This window comes from Notothenia coriiceps, unplaced genomic scaffold (assembly GCF_000735185.1).
Source record: "Notothenia coriiceps isolate Sejong01 unplaced genomic scaffold, NC01 NC01_scaffold00015930, whole genome shotgun sequence".
In the NCBI taxonomy this organism is placed as follows: Eukaryota; Metazoa; Chordata; class Actinopteri; order Perciformes; family Nototheniidae; genus Notothenia; species Notothenia coriiceps.
Window position 1 is genome coordinate 282,848 of NW_011348631.1, and position 17,910 is coordinate 300,757.

The 17,910-nt window shown below is 41.0% G+C and overlaps 3 protein-coding genes across 4 annotated transcripts; all 3 read right to left on the minus strand.

Moving 5' to 3' along the window:
* Positions 1 to 1,601: 1,601 nt before the first annotated feature.
* rnf217 (ring finger protein 217) lies at positions 1,602 to 8,004 on the minus strand. The gene is made up of 6 exons (XM_010775696.1): positions 7,750 to 8,004; positions 5,928 to 6,092; positions 5,019 to 5,116; positions 4,838 to 4,941; positions 3,521 to 3,686; positions 1,602 to 1,647 (listed from the first exon to the last, which is right to left on the minus strand). Exons 1-6 carry the CDS (start codon positions 8,002 to 8,004, stop codon positions 1,602 to 1,604), a joined length of 834 nt encoding a protein of 277 aa, XP_010773998.1.
* A 3,240-nt stretch (positions 8,005 to 11,244) lies between these two features.
* LOC104949327 (E3 ubiquitin-protein ligase rnf146) lies at positions 11,245 to 17,550 on the minus strand. Of its 2 annotated transcripts, XM_010775673.1 has the most exons (6): positions 17,223 to 17,550; positions 16,684 to 16,875; positions 16,045 to 16,185; positions 15,810 to 15,962; positions 15,276 to 15,464; positions 11,245 to 13,980 (listed from the first exon to the last, which is right to left on the minus strand). In XM_010775673.1, the coding sequence occupies exon 6, from the start codon at positions 13,977 to 13,979 to the stop codon at positions 12,909 to 12,911; it is 1,071 nt and encodes a 356-aa protein (XP_010773975.1). In that variant the 5' UTR covers position 13,980; positions 15,276 to 15,464; positions 15,810 to 15,962; positions 16,045 to 16,185; positions 16,684 to 16,875; positions 17,223 to 17,550; the 3' UTR covers positions 11,245 to 12,908. The 2 variants fall into 2 exon arrangements, with proteins under 2 accessions (XP_010773975.1, XP_010773974.1); XM_010775672.1 differs by lacking the exons at positions 15,276 to 15,464; positions 15,810 to 15,962; positions 16,045 to 16,185; positions 16,684 to 16,875; positions 17,223 to 17,550 and adding an exon at positions 14,576 to 14,818.
* On the minus strand, positions 15,060 to 17,292 carry LOC104949340 (R-spondin-3-like). Its single transcript, XM_010775698.1, has 5 exons — positions 17,223 to 17,292; positions 16,684 to 16,875; positions 16,045 to 16,185; positions 15,276 to 15,464; positions 15,060 to 15,085 (listed from the first exon to the last, which is right to left on the minus strand). Exons 1-5 carry the CDS (start codon positions 17,290 to 17,292, stop codon positions 15,060 to 15,062), a joined length of 618 nt encoding a protein of 205 aa, XP_010774000.1.
* Positions 17,551 to 17,910: the final 360 nt, after the last annotated feature.

Genomic DNA, 17,910 nt, shown 5'->3' on the forward strand with positions numbered 1-17,910 from the left:
AGATTTTGAGGAGGAATTTTGGGGTGTCAAAGTCTTCCTCTCTGTGTCTGAACACAAGCAGTCGGATGCCGCGCGGCGCAGAGCATGAACACACCGAGGGGACCGTTAATAACGACGTTTCAAACGGTTATGGAACGGAACGAGGCGAATGTAAAAAGTCGGAGCGTGAAACGGGCGAAGTGGGGACTAAAAACGAGCCCACCCTGCGCGAGGTTACCACTTCTGCTGTTCACGGAGTTGAATTTGTGAGCGTTACAGGTGAGCGTCATTATGCATATGACAGTGACAGCAACACGGTCACTTTAGACGAGCCTTTTTACCCTAAAGAACACATCTACTGCACTGTGTACTGTATCGCTAACGACAGTCAACGAAAAGACGCTGAAATCACAGGCGATGTCACCTCTGACGCAACAGAAATGGACTTTGAGGCAGAACAGGACGCGGGTTCGACTCCTGAACCGGCCTTGTACACATTGGAGGACCTGGTGGACCCTTTCGGGGACATGTCTCACCGGCTGTCCATGGAGCAGGACGGTGCAGAGACTGCAATGCAGAGTTGCCGGGTGTGCCTGGAAGATGAAACCATCGCACCCCTGCCCTGCTGCAGGAAGGCCGTGTGCGATGCGTGTCTGAAACTCTACGTCAGCTCCCAGGTTGGTATGAGGGAGGGAGTGTGAGGAAAAAGGGGGTTGTTTAGTGCTGCAGGGTGTCACAGCGCTGAGGTTGAGCCTGTCCCAGAAACCAGGCAGTGCTGGGTCAGCCAGCAGCTGGTGAAGCATCCACAACTAACACACACAATCTTCCCTGTCACACTCTTTATGTGTGATATTTGGCCTGGAGCTGGCCTTGAACAGTCTCACCCTACATGTTTTGATTAGATGGGCTCTCTAATAAATGAAGGACAACATGTAATGTGATAGTTTCTAAAATGTCACAGTGCAGCATCTGCACGTATCCTCAATTTGTGATGACAACTGTTATTTTTTGAATATGGGTCACCAACAATGACACATTCTGCACTAAAATAGGATTATTTCCATGTCTCAGGCTAGGCTCACCTATTGAAGGAAGATCTCACCATCAGATACCTTTCTTGTGTTCTGTTGTGTATTATTAGTCCAGTGATAATCCAACAACACACACACATGTTCTTCATCTTGGCTCCTCCTCTTCATTCACTACCTTCACTTCCCAAAATGCAGTTTGCTTGATGCTATAACATTTGCCTGAGCATTGCGCAGCAGTGGGTTTTAGGTAGGGGAGCAGCAGCACCATGGCAAAGTAATTCTTTAATACAGCCAATAAAGGTCACAATGGGGACACAACAATGCATTCTGCAGCCACAAAATATGTTTAGTAGGAGCTCCTGTGCATTGATTCTGCTCGCTACATGCACTCATACATCAAGGAATTCAATAATAGATGGATGAAAGATGAACTTCCTTTAATGTACTGAAGCTGCCATGGCAGTAGAGACTCAGCAATGTAAGGCATATTGCCAATCGCTGCTCCTTAACAGAGCTTACGTGTTTCAGGACAGATTTGTATTTCAGTGCCTTGATCGTGAGCTGGTACTCATTTTGCGAGTTGTGCAGAAGTTACAATCTTAGGTCCTTTGCTACTGTTCCTATAATCTTCTTTAATCTGTTGGGATAAAAAACAAATTATCAGTCATCGCGACAGCAATTATCTTGCTTTGAAAGCAAGGCATGAACATTACTCACACAAACAAAGAGACAAGCAGGATCTCCGATAAGCACCCTGAGAATGAGATAAGGACTCTGTAAACTCTCCTGTGTAGGCAGAATTTATTTTTCCATCGATGCACTGCAACGTTTGTCAGCACTCATGCTTGCTGTTTACTCTCAATAGCTACAGTGAGCATTATGTCGAGAGAAATGCGGTCAAATGTCGATAGGACCCTGAGAGTAGGTCAGTGCCTTGCTCCTGGGCACTTACCTGCCTCCTCAAATGAAAGCAACAGTGTTGTGCTTATTTTAAAAGCTATATATACAAATATATAGTTCCTTACAATCTACAGTTTAATATGCCTTAACATATAAGGTGTTTGGATTGAATCTCTACATTGCCTTATCAGATGAGCTCCTTTTCCTCTTTACTGGCATGTTCCAAGTGAAATCTAAAACGGAATGTTTTTATAATATTATTCATCTCCTTTAATACATTCAACATGGGACATGTCTTAAAGGAGACCTATCATGCTATATTTGAATAATATATTGTAGGGCCGTACGTTTTATTTTTCAAAATACCAAACAGATCATGCATTTTAGCCATGCCTCATTTCGCTCTATTTTGCTCTCCTCCACCCTGTCTTTGTATGCGCTGCAGCTGACCACGCCCCCCTGCAAAGGAGACGGCCGAGTTACGAGCTTCATGTTACCATGCTGTTACTATGCCACGGCAACCTCTCATTCCCCTGATTGGTGGAGAGTTGGCCATATAGGCGGAGCTCCTCGTCACTGACGTCAGACTATTTTCAAATCTGTAAGTCTTTTTTAAAAAAAGTCTTTTTATTTCATTATAGTGTACAATAATCGATGCCATTTCATATATATGTTTTTTTTATAAAAACAAAACAAAATGCTTCTCAATATAACTTAAACAACAGAGCATTGAAAATGAAAATAAACATAAAACGAAAAAAAATTAAAATAATATATAATATCTTTTTTTTATTTAACCTTTATTTAACCAGATAAAAATCATTGACATAAAATCTCAATGCGGGGTCTGTATCAGATCCCGTTTTTAGAGATTTTGGGTATGGAGGAAAAGAGAGAGGGTTGTGTTTTCTGACACTTGGTGAGTTCCCTGACAGTTGTGTCAGGGAACTCACCAAGTGTCAGAAAACACAACCCTCTCTCTTTTCCTCCATACCCAAAATCTCTAAAAACGGGATCTGATACAGACCCCGCATTGAGNCCAACTGCACCAATCAGGAGGAGACAGCCACGGACATTGCCGTTCGAAAGCGCTGGAGACGCTGTAGTACATATGCCAGGCCTGTAGATGGTGCTGTTCTCACAGAATCAGCCCATTCAAAGACCGTGTTAAATTGAGCGAAATGAGGAATGGCTAAAATGCATGATCTGTTTGGTATTTTGAAAAATAAAAAGTATAAATATGCCTTATATAGGTATGGTCCTACACTATATTATTCAAAATTAGCATGATAGGTCCACTTTAAATGTGATTTTCTCGTATTTATCGCTCATTTTTTAAGTTGTGCATGCCAGTAGCGGGTCCTTCTTCGGTTGTCTTTGGTTGTTTTACTTAATAAATCAATGAATTGCATGTTGATCATCTAGCAACAAACTGTATATCCATAACCCTTTAATGGGTTAAAATTATGTTTTTTACAATCGGGAAAAAAGTCCTATCCTCTAGATTAGTCATGGAAAAAATGAGAACTGTACGCCTTTCTAATTTTGTATCAAGACAAAAATAGTTGTGGCATGACTTGTTTGAGTTATGAAGACAGTATCTGTAATACAGAAACCATTTAGCTGCTATCTTTTTTCTTTTCTCTCTGGAGCTTTCCCACTGATTTATGTGCATGTGTGTGTTCATGTGTGTAATTGTGTTACCTATCACCAGTGCGAAAGCTCCGAGCACCACGACCAGCAGAGTGACCACAGGAGCTATCAGCACCTTAGTGCCTGCAGAGAACAACAGAGAGAGAAAACCATTAATCCATAATGAATTCCTATGATAATAATGAGTTCCTTTCAAATAGAATACAACTTCAAAATGCATGTTGTTTAGTTTAGGGGAAATTCTGTTCAAACTAAGATGTCCCTTATTATATGCAGAATCTGTGCCGCTAACAGTCCACGTCATGAAGGCAGCGATGAGAGCAGTAATTGCTAAGTGCTTCTTGTTAAATGACAAATTAGCTCCCAGTTCAACAAGCTGATATAACTAGCTGTAGCAGTCATAGAGAGTAGATCCAAACACATCTCTCAGCTTCCTGAAGGCTTGCCAATGCAGAAATGTGATAACTATGTACGGATAATTAGAACCAACATAACGCTTTTAACACTTACAAAGCTTTCCTCAGTGGCCGCTACAAGTGTGAAGTTTACTGGAAGTGCTGCTATCAATTCATTCAAGTCACAGATAAGTTGGGCTGGCAGCAACAACACATTTTGACTATATCCAGTGCATGATAGGTTAAATGACACTGCTACGTTTTGTATCTTACCCTCAATTATAATCCACTGCTGAGTGAAACATGGCAGAATATGTTTTGGCAACGATACAAGTTTTTTTAAAGGAATGTTGGTACACCAGGAAGTCAAGTCAGTTCATTGCCAAATTACTCATTCAATCTATTAAATTACATATTGGAAAAAATCTGAACAAAAGGCAGAGTAGCTGTCAAACTGAAAGTGTGCTAAGAATAAACAAGTCTATCGACATGCCAGTATATCTTTATGGCTGTACGAAAGGTGTTTAAGCTAAATGCTAATATTTGTAGCTATCTTGCTTAAGTGTAAATGTGCTAATAAGCAATACATGTACAAGTACAGCTGATTGGAATGGCAATAGTCTAAGAAGAATTTGGTCAAAAATGGGAGTACTGGACAAAAAGTTGACTTAAACTGGCAAAAGGTGAATAATTAAAAGTAGGAGGGTTTATCCTCTGGGCACCATGAATGCAAGACGTCACAGACACCCTTCAAGTTTTTGAGATTCAAGCTTGGACCAACATCATTATCCTTAGAGGCACACCGTTAAACAGCACCAAAACAATCTTCAACTAACAGAGGTCAATGAGTTTCAGTATAAAGAAGATTCACACACTTACCACAGACCGACCCTCTAATTAGCCGCCTCAGATGAGGTCTGTCAGGTAGATAGCGATACTTGCATCCAAACACGCTGAGGTTAGATGTATGGTCCCCAAAAAACCTGAAGACAGGAAGATTCATTAACATTATTGGAAATAAAGAGGTGGAAAAGGCACTCAAAGTAAAGGATTCTGATACCTTAGGTGCCGGTAGCGCTCCCCACAGCGGTAGCAGAAGTTAGTGTTACACTGGGTACACGTCATGTGATCACACCCCTCTGTGCGCTGAATGTGGATCTATAGAAGTAGATGAAGCAAGAAAATAAGGGTGTTGATTAAACATTATATTAAAAATAGTTATTTTACTCTTTCGAGCTGGGACACAATTTGAATATGTCATTACGCTTTTCTTCCAGACTCAAGATAAGCTCAGTTCATTTTAAAATGGATTCACTTTTCCAACACTCAAACTATAAGCATCTGCTTCAGCATGTATTGAACTGCACTGCAATATGTATGCAGCAGTAATGGATCTGTGCTATTTGGCTGCCTTTACTATAAATTGGGCGTTTACTCAGCTTCTTTTCCAGCAAAGCACAGCATGAGAGCAAATTGCCGGCGTCCCCGTCAAACAGGACCCTCCTTCGCCGCTCCCAGTGCGGACATTTCAGAGGCATCAGTGTGATGAACACACATGGAAAGTGTTGCTGCTGTGAGCATAGAACAGTTCCCACAAACCGGTAATTAGCTAAGTCTACATCTGCTGTAGTCATCTTCTGACAGTCAAATTAGATATTGGGTAGACTTGTTTTATAACTGTGAAAAAGATGCCAGTGAGTCTTCCAGATTGTGCAGCAGTGGCATCATTATCTTCCCAATATGTTTACTGCCTGCTGCTGTTCCACATGCACTTTAAATCTGAGCACCCATCTACTTCTCTATAGCTCCCCCATCTATCATCCATTATGTGCTCTTGTGCTTCTCTTCATTGATTTTTTTCTTCTGCATTGTTTCCATCCTCCATAAGTCAACCTTCAGCCATCTCACGTGGTGGCCAGGTTCAGCATTGTGCGTTGTTCCACGGTATCAGAATAACTTGTGTCCTTACCTTGCAATGCGGACATTTCTGGGCGTTTCTCTGTCCGTGCTCTATGACACTCGCCCAGTTTCGAAGCAGCTTGTCTCCTTTCCTGTACTCACGACATTTGACCCCGTTGTGCCATGGCGCGTGGCACTTAAAGCACCACACGAACTGGCAATTGCTACACAGGATCTATAGAAGGAACAGAATAAGGTGCATCAAGGCTTGTGTTACTTTAAAAAAATAAAAAAAAGACTAAAGTGAAACTTGATTTATTCTATTGCAGGGTCTGATTATTATATTGTTGACACTTTAAAATACTACTATCCTACTAAAATGCTGTACAAATCAGATTTATTATTTAATAAAGAAAAAAAAATTCAAGTAAAAAAAAAAGATTCACATTTTTTTTCAATAACGCGATAAAGATCATACTGTGAGTTTTTGGTATCGTTACATCCCTACTGTTTACACAATTGAATGAACTTGATCACGTGTGATATGTAAGGGGATAATGTGCAGAGGCTGGAACTGTGGCAACAACAACGTAACTAATCGAGGATTTTTGGAACTATCCAAGTCTGTTCAGAGTCTCCTCTCCCCCAACAAGTCCTTAAACAATACCAGAGAAGCCCATACAGTGTTCCTGTTATGCTCCGTTCAGACCGGACGCGATGCGATGTTTGGGGGCGGCGCGATTACATGTAAAGTAAAGGCAGAGATACGATCAGACGCGAATTCGCTCAGACGGCGCGCATGAAGCGCTGGAAGCGACGCGAATCACGCGATTGAGGCGATTGAAGGGGGCCGCGTCAAACGCGAAAGTTCATTTTTTTCAACTCGGGCGTCAAATTCACATGACGCGTTCTCGCGGAAGCCAATCAGCGTTGGGATCCCCTCTGACGTCCTGCTGTTGATCCTTACTTACCGGAGACATATTGGCAGGCGCTCCGCAGCTGAGAGGGAACGCCTGTAGTTTGTGTCCGTCCGGGAAATCCTGACACCAACCCGAGCTAGAAGATCATCAAACTGGACACAGGTCATCCTAAAATACCGCTGGAAACGGCAGTCATCCAGGCGCAGTTCCTTGATTAAACAATGATATTCACCAAACTGTGTGCGACGCTTGATCGCATTGGGAACCCAGACAGAGCGGCGTTTGTTGCTACGTTTGTAGGACTTCTACAGAAGGTACAAAGCAGCAATAGTTGTTATATCCTCCATAGTCAACGACAGAAATAACCAAAACGATCTTGCATGGAAGTGTAAACAACCTCAACTGTCCGTCAACGGTGCGGCGCGTCAACGGTATGTCTGTTTTGAATGACGCGATAAAACAAACTGCAAGCCCCGGTGAAACTTGAGCGATTAGAGCGAAGCGAATATTCGCATCGCGTCCGGTGTGTTATTACTTCCTGTCTGCCTTCTTGTGGTGATTTCACTGACATCCACTGATCTAACCTCTTCTCTTCTTTAACTTGATCCTCCTTAGCAACGGTGAAGTTATGCTTAGCGGCGGTGAGTTATCAAGTACTAATAACCTCTGCAAAGTCAGAATTTACCAATCAGAGTCAAGTATTCAACTAAGTCGTGTAATAATGGCGTTTAAAATGTGTTCAATGCTCATAGAAAACGCAGCTCCATATCAAAAACTCTTAAGATGTTTTGGACTATATTCGATTTTGGAGAGCCGTCATGCTGCATGCTGACTAATCCTGATTAATGATCATGATCTCAATAAATCAAGTAATCCTAAATATCGTTTTGGCCATTATCTTTCAGCCCTAATCAGCCGTTTTCTCATGTTTATTCCTTGTGTTGTGTTGGAGTTTCGGAACTGTCATCTCACCTTGTACTTGTGCTCGGAGTGGCTGTGGTTCTGGTTCTTTAGCGAGGTGAACTCACTGCACTGGGGGCAGGGTTTGGTGCTCGAGTCCAGCTGACTCAGCTCCAGGAAGTAACGGTATTTTGCCACGTCTTCATTGGCTAAATGGGAAATCACCACTTCCTCGTCCAGGTAGCCGCTGCACTCAGGGATCGGACAGCTGATGTAAGATTTGGCAACTCGCACCTGGGAAACATCACAAAGTAAAAACAAATTCATATTGATCCAGGCATGTTTACTATAATACCAACAAGGAAAACAACAAGTGTGTGTGACAGTAACACTACAATGTTAAGCATATCTTTCAACATCACCTGCTCAACTATTTGAATCTGTCTTTGTTTTTTGTGGTGGTTTATCACTTTCAAATCCGGAATATTTCCATACTACTGATATGGGAATGGTTAATAATTGACCCAAGCAAAGAGGGAGTAAGAGGTAGATGAGTGAAGGGCTGAACGAGGCAGTGGTGAGAGTGGAAGGTAATATGTATCAAACACACACACATTGAGCTAACATCACACAGCCACAGTGAACATAACATATTTAAATTTGGAAATAATTACTAATACAAAATGATTCAAATGTGTGAAAATATATTCATAAAACAAACAGTTTAACACAAAAAATTATTTTATGAAACAGCCTCCTAGAACGTTTCTGACATAAAGTTCACACCTGGATTAAATTAAAACCAAAACAGGACCCGTGTTTGTGTGTTGCAGATTTAATCCTATCTGGCTTTAAATACAGTCAATATCCAACTTCCTTTTCACCATCTAGTTCTCTTTTTTATTTGTATTTCCTCCCAGGCCATCGCTGCTTCTCTGGGTCTCTTTAACTCTCTTCCTAAGTATTTTTCACATTGAATCCATTACAGCCCGTGAGACCAGTTGTACTGACACATGATAAGGCATTTTCTCTTTGTGTGTGTCTGTGGAGGCTTGTGTGAAAATGTCAGCACAGAGAAAGCAAAGAACAATAGCATATCGTTACACCCAACAACCCCTACAGCACGTACACACAGACTCAAAGCTTGTCATATAGTTATGAAAATGCATCCTCAGAGAGAGAGAGCTGATGTGGTGTTGTCACAAAAGTGACGCTGTGATGATGACCACTGCCAGACTGGTTGGACAGGTTAGGACTGCTGCATGTGTCACAGAGCGTGGTGTTAAAATGTGGGGCGAAACATGAGCCAACATAAAGCCGTAATGTGATAAAAGCAGTAAAACAATTAAGCTTACAATGTTTGTCACAGGACAGTATGACTATAGGCTTGGTTAAAGCTACAAATAGTACTATGTAGTGTCAATGTGCTGTGACAGTATAGCGTCTGTATGCCTGTATGGTTTGTGCACATGATGGTGCTGTTTGAACTATTACAGCAATGATCAAATTGTAGTATTTGCATTCTGAGGTGTACTTAAATCAGTTAAAGATTAGGGCAACAACATGTTGCATTTAAGATGAACATGTATAATTATGAATCTTCTTTTTAGTGTCCTGTATAGATTATTCGATATGCATCATAAAAGATGAACCTTTAAATCAAAACCAGAGAGTGATTTCTTTAAAGGGGACCTATCATGCAAAATGCACCTTTATACATCTTTTATACATGAATATGTGTCCCCGGTGTGTCAGGGAATTCACCAAGTGTCAGAAAACACAACCCTCTCTATTTTCCTCCATACCCAAATCTCTTAAAAACGGATCTGATACAGACTGATCCAGATTTGAAAATAGTCTGACGTCAGTGACGAGGAGCTCCGCCTATATGGCCAACTCTCCACCAATCAGGGGAATGAGAGGTTGCCGTGGCATATGTAATATCAGCATGGTAACATGAGCTNAGGCTTCTTCACATTTAACAACCTATTAATGATGCATACCCACTTAACGGGAATAACTCAGCTAACAGACGATATGAACCATTTCACCTACACGGAACAGAAGTCCAACACCAAGAGCCTAAATCAACACTTAGCATAACGGGCTAACAGGGCTAACGGCTACTTTAGCACATAGCTGGCATTAAGCGTTCTTTTCTACGTAATGTTATCTGCACAAACAACATACCACGTGAAAGCTGAGATTCCACAGATTCCATTGGTATAAGTCTCATCACTGTACGACCAAAACTCACTGAACTAGCAGCCAGGACAGATCGAGAAAACAACTTCACTTTATTTATTTATTCTATTCATTCATCCAAAAAAGAAAAAAGTATAATATATAATTCATCAACACAAAGATAAACAAAACGAGCAGAAGCATAGCTTATGGGAAGCAGCCCTCCCGTGGATCATCCTAATATAACGTTGGCATTATTGCGTCAAAAACGTATAGAAATGAAGGAGTACAAAGAAATAAAGACAACTGGGGGAAACATAAATAAAAGTTAGGGCAAGAAAAATAAATGCATATATATATATATATATATATATTTATAAAACGGACAAGTCAAATCAAGCTATCTGATTGGTTCTTAGCCGTGATATACTGAGTTGATTTGACTTGTCCGTTTTATAAATATATATATATATATATATATATGCATTTATTTTTCTTGNAACAATTTGGTTTGGGTAAACAAATATACACTTGGTTCATAGTTAAGTAGGTGAAATGCAAGGGTGTAACTTGTATGACCATGTTAGACCACTGACATAATGTTAATATATAATAATAATTCAAGTACATCCTTTCAAACTGCTAGTCACATCCTCATGTAAATGGCAATTTATCGAGGTCAGAAAAGTTATTGAGTTCATTTTTAACTCAATGAACTGCTTATCGCGACAGGCCTATGCACACAATAAAACAGTGGAAACAAACATGTATTTGACTTTCATTAGTGAATGAAACTTTGTGCCCTTTATAGTCTGTGTCCAATATTGTATATTTGTATATATATATGCTAAGGTCCCGCTACTGACACGATAGCAGTCATTTAGTGCGCATATGTGTAATTAAACCCATGATATCAAAATCTCACTCCAGCCAGGTACCCAAAGTTGGCAACCCTGCAATAGTCTTGGTTTTACACCAAGTCTTATCTTTCCACAAACCTGTATTTTCGGAAGGCCATAATTGAGTCAGCACAAGTAACCGAGTAGGAAGTTATCACAGGCCCACAGCCACAATTGGTAGTGTTTGACAAGACCAGAAAAAAACAGATATATGAAGGGAAAGCATTGAGGTAAAAATGTCATCTAATTAGCAGGTTTTCAACCACATCATCATTCTGTAGCTTGAAAGTGTCCGTAACAGGTGGGTAAAACACTACTTCATTTATGCAACAGCTCCACACTGTGGACGTTTAAGGTACTACATGTAGACTAAGATAAGCACACATTGCAAACAGGCCTATGTATGGATCAGTGCCATTTTGTTTCCAGGCTTCCCATAACTGTTGTATGCCTCCTTAAATATATAAAAATAAATCATACAACATATGATTTTAAATGATATATATTTAATAACTTCACAAAACAGCACAAGTATGGAAGTTTCTATTGGGTCATTCAGACAGTGAGACACAAACAGTGAAAAGTTGACAGTTAAAATTAATAGCAGCTGAGGCAGAAAGGGAAGAATCAGAGGGAGTGAGGACAGCTAAAGACCATCCCAGAACATGTCAGTGCCAGCGCTCTGATAGTGTCCCAGGGTGTATCCAGAGTACTATGACGAGAAATAGAAATCCAAATGTGTCTCTACATATATAGCTCAACACTTTCCAGTGGTTTTGCCAGTAGCTTTTCAGCACCCAACCCCTCTCACAACAACACAGATGTCATAACTCAAACAAGACTTTCACACTAAAATAGGGGGAATAAGGTCTTTAACATATACACACAGCAAACTCCAGTTTAAATATGAATCTGTTCCTACTAATAAAAGCAGGAAAAGGCAGTTTTAAGCCTCTGTAACTGTAAGCTGCTACATTTAAGATGTTCACATCATTACAAAGAGAAAGAAAAATAACATTATACAAATATCAATCAACCATGAAATCAAAAGATCAGAGGAAAAAAAAGACATTTGTTACATTTCACATACTGCATTCACAAACTGATGTAAAGGCAGTGACAGATGGTAGTTTTTGGACAACATTGACCAAAAAGTTGCCAAAGTTAATCACCCCTTTTTATCACTAAAACAAGACTGTTATGCTTCATTATAACATGTTGAGGAGAGTTTAACTGCCAGTATACAGGATATTGCTGTCTGAAACTAGCGTTGGAAGTCCTTTGACAAGAGGCTTTTAGTCATGTTTGAAAGGTCTCTTGAAATGGCTATAATGTTGTCATAAGGGTTAAGCTTGCACAGTAAAAACTAATACAAATATTGTAACAGTGAAAGTATTTGGGGGGAAACGCACATAGAAAGGTATGCTTATTTCATTGAATTGTAATCAAATTTCACGGCATTCAGCCGCACTCCCTCCCATCACAAATACAGATCGTTTGACAGCATCCCATTCAAAAGGAATTCAATAAATGTACAACCTTCTGCATGTAGCAGTACAGCCCAGAATATTGCCAGATCGCTGTACTCTAAAGGACTCCATTCTGATGATTCTGAAGTTTTTAAATAAATGACTGAAGTGGATGTAGTGTTCATATTCCGGTAAACCAGCAGTTAATCGGCATAGGGAAAGTACACAGTTTATAACTAATAACTTCTGTTTTGCTAGCCGTCTATTTGAAAACAAAATGTTAAACAACAAAAAGGTGGGCATGGGTTTATCCCAGATGTTAGGTAATGAAGAGCTGTTACGGTTATTTTTTATCAAACTAACATCTAAGAACACTGCTGTGAACTATGTTATTGCTGCTACTGCTAGTTACCTCTATAGACCTGCAGGGAAAACTAATATTACAATCAATTGGATGAAGTAATTTTCAATGACCAAATAATGTTTTGTTATAAAAAATAAGTAAAATACATTTCGTATTTTATTTGGCACGCGATTGATGGGGCAAAATACACCCAATAACACAAATCACAACACAATAAAGTTTCTTCATTCTTGGGACCCTTAATGATGCATATTAGTTTTGAGAATTTTTTTGCCAACCTGATAATAGTTTCAGAGAAAAGTTTACAGAAACCAGTCACACCTCTGTGACAGTGCACTGTCCATCAGGACTACGTGATCGCAGACTGATTGCAGAGCTCGAAGGCCCCCCCCTCGGAGGCATCCTGGCTGGCTGGTTCTCTCTTAGCGGTCTTTGCCTATGTCTAGGTATAGATTCTGCTCTCTCGCACTCCCTTTCTTCCTCACTGTCACTATTGCCGGATGCATACTCATACACCTGTAGCTCAGCATCTTCTTCCACGTCTTCACCCTCTGGCTGGCTGATAAGGAGCTGGGATAAAGACTCTTCCACGCTTGGTAAGGAGGCAAGAAGGGGACTGGTAAGATGGTGCCCCAGGAGTGTTGGAGGTCTAACAGGAGGAATAGATGCCATAATCCCAAAGGAAGAAGACTGTGATGGGCCATCAGTGTCCGATCCATCAGCTGAGCTGATACGTTCTGTTGCAGCTGGGGGGACAACTGGTACAGTAGCAATGGGGGCAGGTTCGGGGTCTAACCGTAGTCCTGCAACTCCCTTCTTGGGGATATCTACAATGTCCCGCTTTATCTTGCGTCTGCGGCCATGCTCATTCCGGCGATATTGCACCATGTTCTCCAGGTCTGCCACGTAAAGAAACCCCGCAATTAGCATCTCTGTGCTCTTCTTCGCCTTAGCGAAAGCCTCCTCCAACTCACGAGTGGTCCTCTCATCATACTGCCACCAGCCGTTGCGTCCCTCATAGTACCACGCATAGTCTCCACGGGAGCCGCCCCCAGCCCCCCCAGCTTGGCTCACCCCTGAAGCTGCTGCTTTCAGTTCTTCAGGTGAGAGGAGAACTGGACGCTCCAGAAAGTCTTCTGGGACTTCCTGTCGGCAGAGAGCACAGCGTTTACTCTGCCAGGAGGCACCTTTGACACACAGGTAGCAGAAGACATGGAAGCATGGGAGGCGCACAGGGTGGACGCAGCTCTGCAGGCAGATGGAACACTCCGGGTTGACGATGGAGGAGCTGGAAGGGTCTGCAGCACAACTATCTCCCACTTCCTCCATCAGCTTGGAAGGAGCCAAAGCATCAATTGAACAGTCCACTCCTCCACAGCCTGCCATACTACAGAGAGAAACACACCAGTGTCACAACAGATCTGCATGGAAAGACTTGCACTATTATACATAACTGTAATGTGTATACTTGAATTTAAATTAAAACAACATGCCATTTGGTGCTGGTCCCACTGGACATATTCTGTTCTGTTTATAGTTTTGTGAACGCCCTAATACAAACACATAAATGTATGGTTTCTATTGTGAAACAAAGTGTTCAAATCATAATAGTTTAACAAATGTGAATATTACATGCTGGGAAAGCGGGCAACCATGATTGTAGCCCGATTGTATTACAAACTTATTCAAAGGCCTATTTTCTGCAGTCTGACAGAGCTAGCCACCTGACTGCTGCTATGCTAGCTAACTCGGTCATTTGCTACTTGTTACATTTGAATGTGTTTTATACCAAGCAGTGACGCCAAAGGCTCGTATCTGTAATATGCACTAACACTTTGAAGAAGAAACTCTAAAGTCAATGTCAGAAATAACATTCACCTAGCTAGCGTTAACTTGACAGCTGCTTTAGCATACGCAGTTAGCATGCTAGCTGTCAGTGTGCTTCCAGGCTATTTAACTTCTCTATTTACAGATACACTCACCTGAACACTGGGATACTTCTTGAAACGTCCTCAGCAGATGCTCAGGTGGGAAAAATTCATAAAGCTGCCTTCATATTTGACTATAAAGTTATGAACGCCAAGTATTGACTTATTGTCGGTAGGTGAAGTATTCCAGCCAAGCCCATCTGATTTCAGTGCTGCTGGATCGGCCTCACTGCGTCCAACATTGCAACTCCATATGATCTGTAGATCTACTACAGCTGCGCACAGTAGGCCTACGTACCGTGCGTCAGTGTTTACGCATTTATGAATCATGATACAGTATATGATCTTTTAACAGATTCATGACATGGTGCTCATTAAAGGATTTATAAAAGTTTGGTTTATAGTAATTCATTATTTCATTTAAAAAAAAAAAAAAGTCTAGTAAAGCAGTATGAGTAATAATAATTTTACAATCTTCTATGGTTACCGACAAGTTGCATCGAAAGCACTACTATATATGAAATGTTTCTGATTCAGCTTACTCCAACAGTGTTAAATGTAACTCTGGAACACAAACATTTTACAAGATATCAACACAATCATCCATCCATTTTTTTCCCATTTCTGTTGGTTTGCATAGAAAAATCTGTTTTATTTTAGATGAATACATCTCTGCATTTAGAAAAGTTGAATACCTCTGCCATATCAACAAATAGTCTGTAAGGGGGCTCTTTTACAACCTTATACAACCCACTTGGACTCTTTGGTCTCTTTCTGTTGACACACTTCCTGATCTGTGACACGGGGGGGCAGGGGTCACCGGAGACACTCGGAGACTTCAGAACTTGTCGGTCACGCGTCTCCTGTCCCCTCCTGTAGGGCCGCGCGCTGCTTCTCCGAATACATGGACCCCAATTTGTCCATCCTCCAACCTCGCAGTGGACTATAAAGACAGAGGACGATCGTGAGAAAGATAAGCAACTAAAGTCTTATTTAAGTGTTGATTATATTTCACCTAATTAATAAAAATCTGTAAAGTTTCTAAAAAGTATTACATAAATGTATTGGAGTAAAAGTACATGATTTCCCTTTGAATGGTATCGGAGTAGAAGCAATAGCATAAAATTGAAATAAGTAAACTACAAGTTTCTTAAAATTGTACTTAAGTACAGTACTTGAGTACATTTACTTAGTTACTTTACACCACTGCTTACAGTTAACGAGACATGAAAAAGACAGTGTATTTGACATCTCAGCTTTGTGAAAACAGTTTTTTATTTTCTCTCACCTTGGGGGGTGCATTGCATAAGCTGCACATCCGGCTCAAATCCTTTGGGGCAGGTGAGATGACATTGGCCGTGGAGAAAGTATAGGTCTGCTCTACACCTCACACACATGTTCCTCCTTACACACACCTCACAGCCTGTACAGCACTCTGACACTGAGGGACACAAACACATCAAATTGTACTGTAGACCCCCCAGTATCATGGAAGACTTGTATGAGAACACACAGTGCCTTACCTGTGCATTCACAGAGCACCGTGTTCGCAGTGAACCCGATTGGACAGCTGTCTCCACATTTCCCCCCGAACAGGAAGTGACCCGGGTGACAATGAGTGCAGAAATGTTCACTGAAACAGGAAGCGCACTCGTCCTTGCACCCTGCAGATCAAGGGAAATTAACTGGTCAGCAAAGACTGTATAAATAAAAGGGTAGTGACCACACTGTCGTTAGTTTGATATTCTTAACACTGACTTTAATCAGTTTGCACAAAAAAAAGTGGTACAGCTGCTGTAACAATATAATACAGAAATAAGCATTTATTTTTTTATTTCATTTAGCTAAAAATGAAGAGTAACATATTCAGTTGATAAGCGGTGTCTTGAGTACAATAACTTTAAATGACTCCTCCCACACCTATTATAAATGGGAAATATATACATTTTGCTGTATGTTTATATTTGACCTGTTGTACCTTTTTGCTCCTGCTGTGTTTTTTCTTTTTTTTCGTAATCCATTTTCTGGTTTCTAACACACCTTTACGCCCTTATAATGTCATTCATGCGAGGTGTATTTAATATTTTGAATCGTGAAATTAACAAACAATTAAACTTTTACTTTAACGTTTTTCCGTCACTCGTAGATGTGTATGGACTTACTTGTGCAGGTGCTGATGTGTGGAAAGCGCCTGCCATAGTGACCTTGGGGACAGGAGGACAGGCAGGAGCCCCTCTGCCGCATCCCATCCAGCTCCAAGTGGAAGAAGAGGCGAGGTTTGCAGGACAGACAGCCGTTCAGGGCAGAGCATGACACGCAACCTGCAGGACAGACCCTGCTCACAGAGGAGCTTCCTGCAGATTAATAGATATGAAATTAGTGCGTCCGTCTAAAAAAAACACAGCCGGAATTTAAGATTTTTCCTAAGCCTGTAAAAAGACAATAGATAAAAAATACTCAGGAACGCTGTGCTTTATGAGAGCACAGAGCGATGCTTTCAAATTCATAGTGTGCAAGGTAAAACCAATAGAAAGCATTGAGTACATTATTCCCTGAAAGCACTCTTATTATGTTCATATAGGGTCGGTCTACTGTTGACTATGTTACACTAGATAAATGGGGAAAGATAAGGCACATTTTACAGAAGCTTTGCAGAACATAAGCATTAGAGAGGTGAGGCTGACAAGTTAATCATACTTACGTCTTGTGTTATCTTGGCCTTCTGTAAGAATCATGAGGTGCAGCATCCAGATCAACAAAGGTATCCACATCTTTCCCATTCAGTACGGCATCAATCCAGTCACCTTGCATCACACCCAAATCCCATGATGTACAGTTCATGGAAAAAGGTTGGATTTCTCCATAAAATTCATTCAAATGGACCCGCGTTGAACTCCGGTCTGCGTAAGAGAGCGGTCGAGTGCAAAATGTTCTTGCAGAGAAATCCCATGTGCATTCCATGAGATCACTGAAACCGGCAGAATGCCACGAAGAATGCAAACAGAAGACAAACCATTGTATGATAGTCGCAACCCAGATGTAATGCAAGTTTGGGTAAGCTGCTGTGGGCTCGTCTATGTTATCCCCCCCGAAAACGAACACACACACACACACACACACACACACACACACACACACACACACACACACACACACACACACACACACACACCCCCTCTTCTGTGTTACCCGTCCTCCATGACACTCCCCCTGAGCCTTAAAAATATCAAAATATGCATCTTTTCAGAATTGGAATAATAATACCACCATGGTATTACATTATATTATTACTTCAACTTTTTCTGTCACAAAGTCTACATTAATTATCCAACTGAAGCTTAACATTCTGGGTATTGTAAGGTCCCCCCTCTTCCCAAACGTGTTTTGTT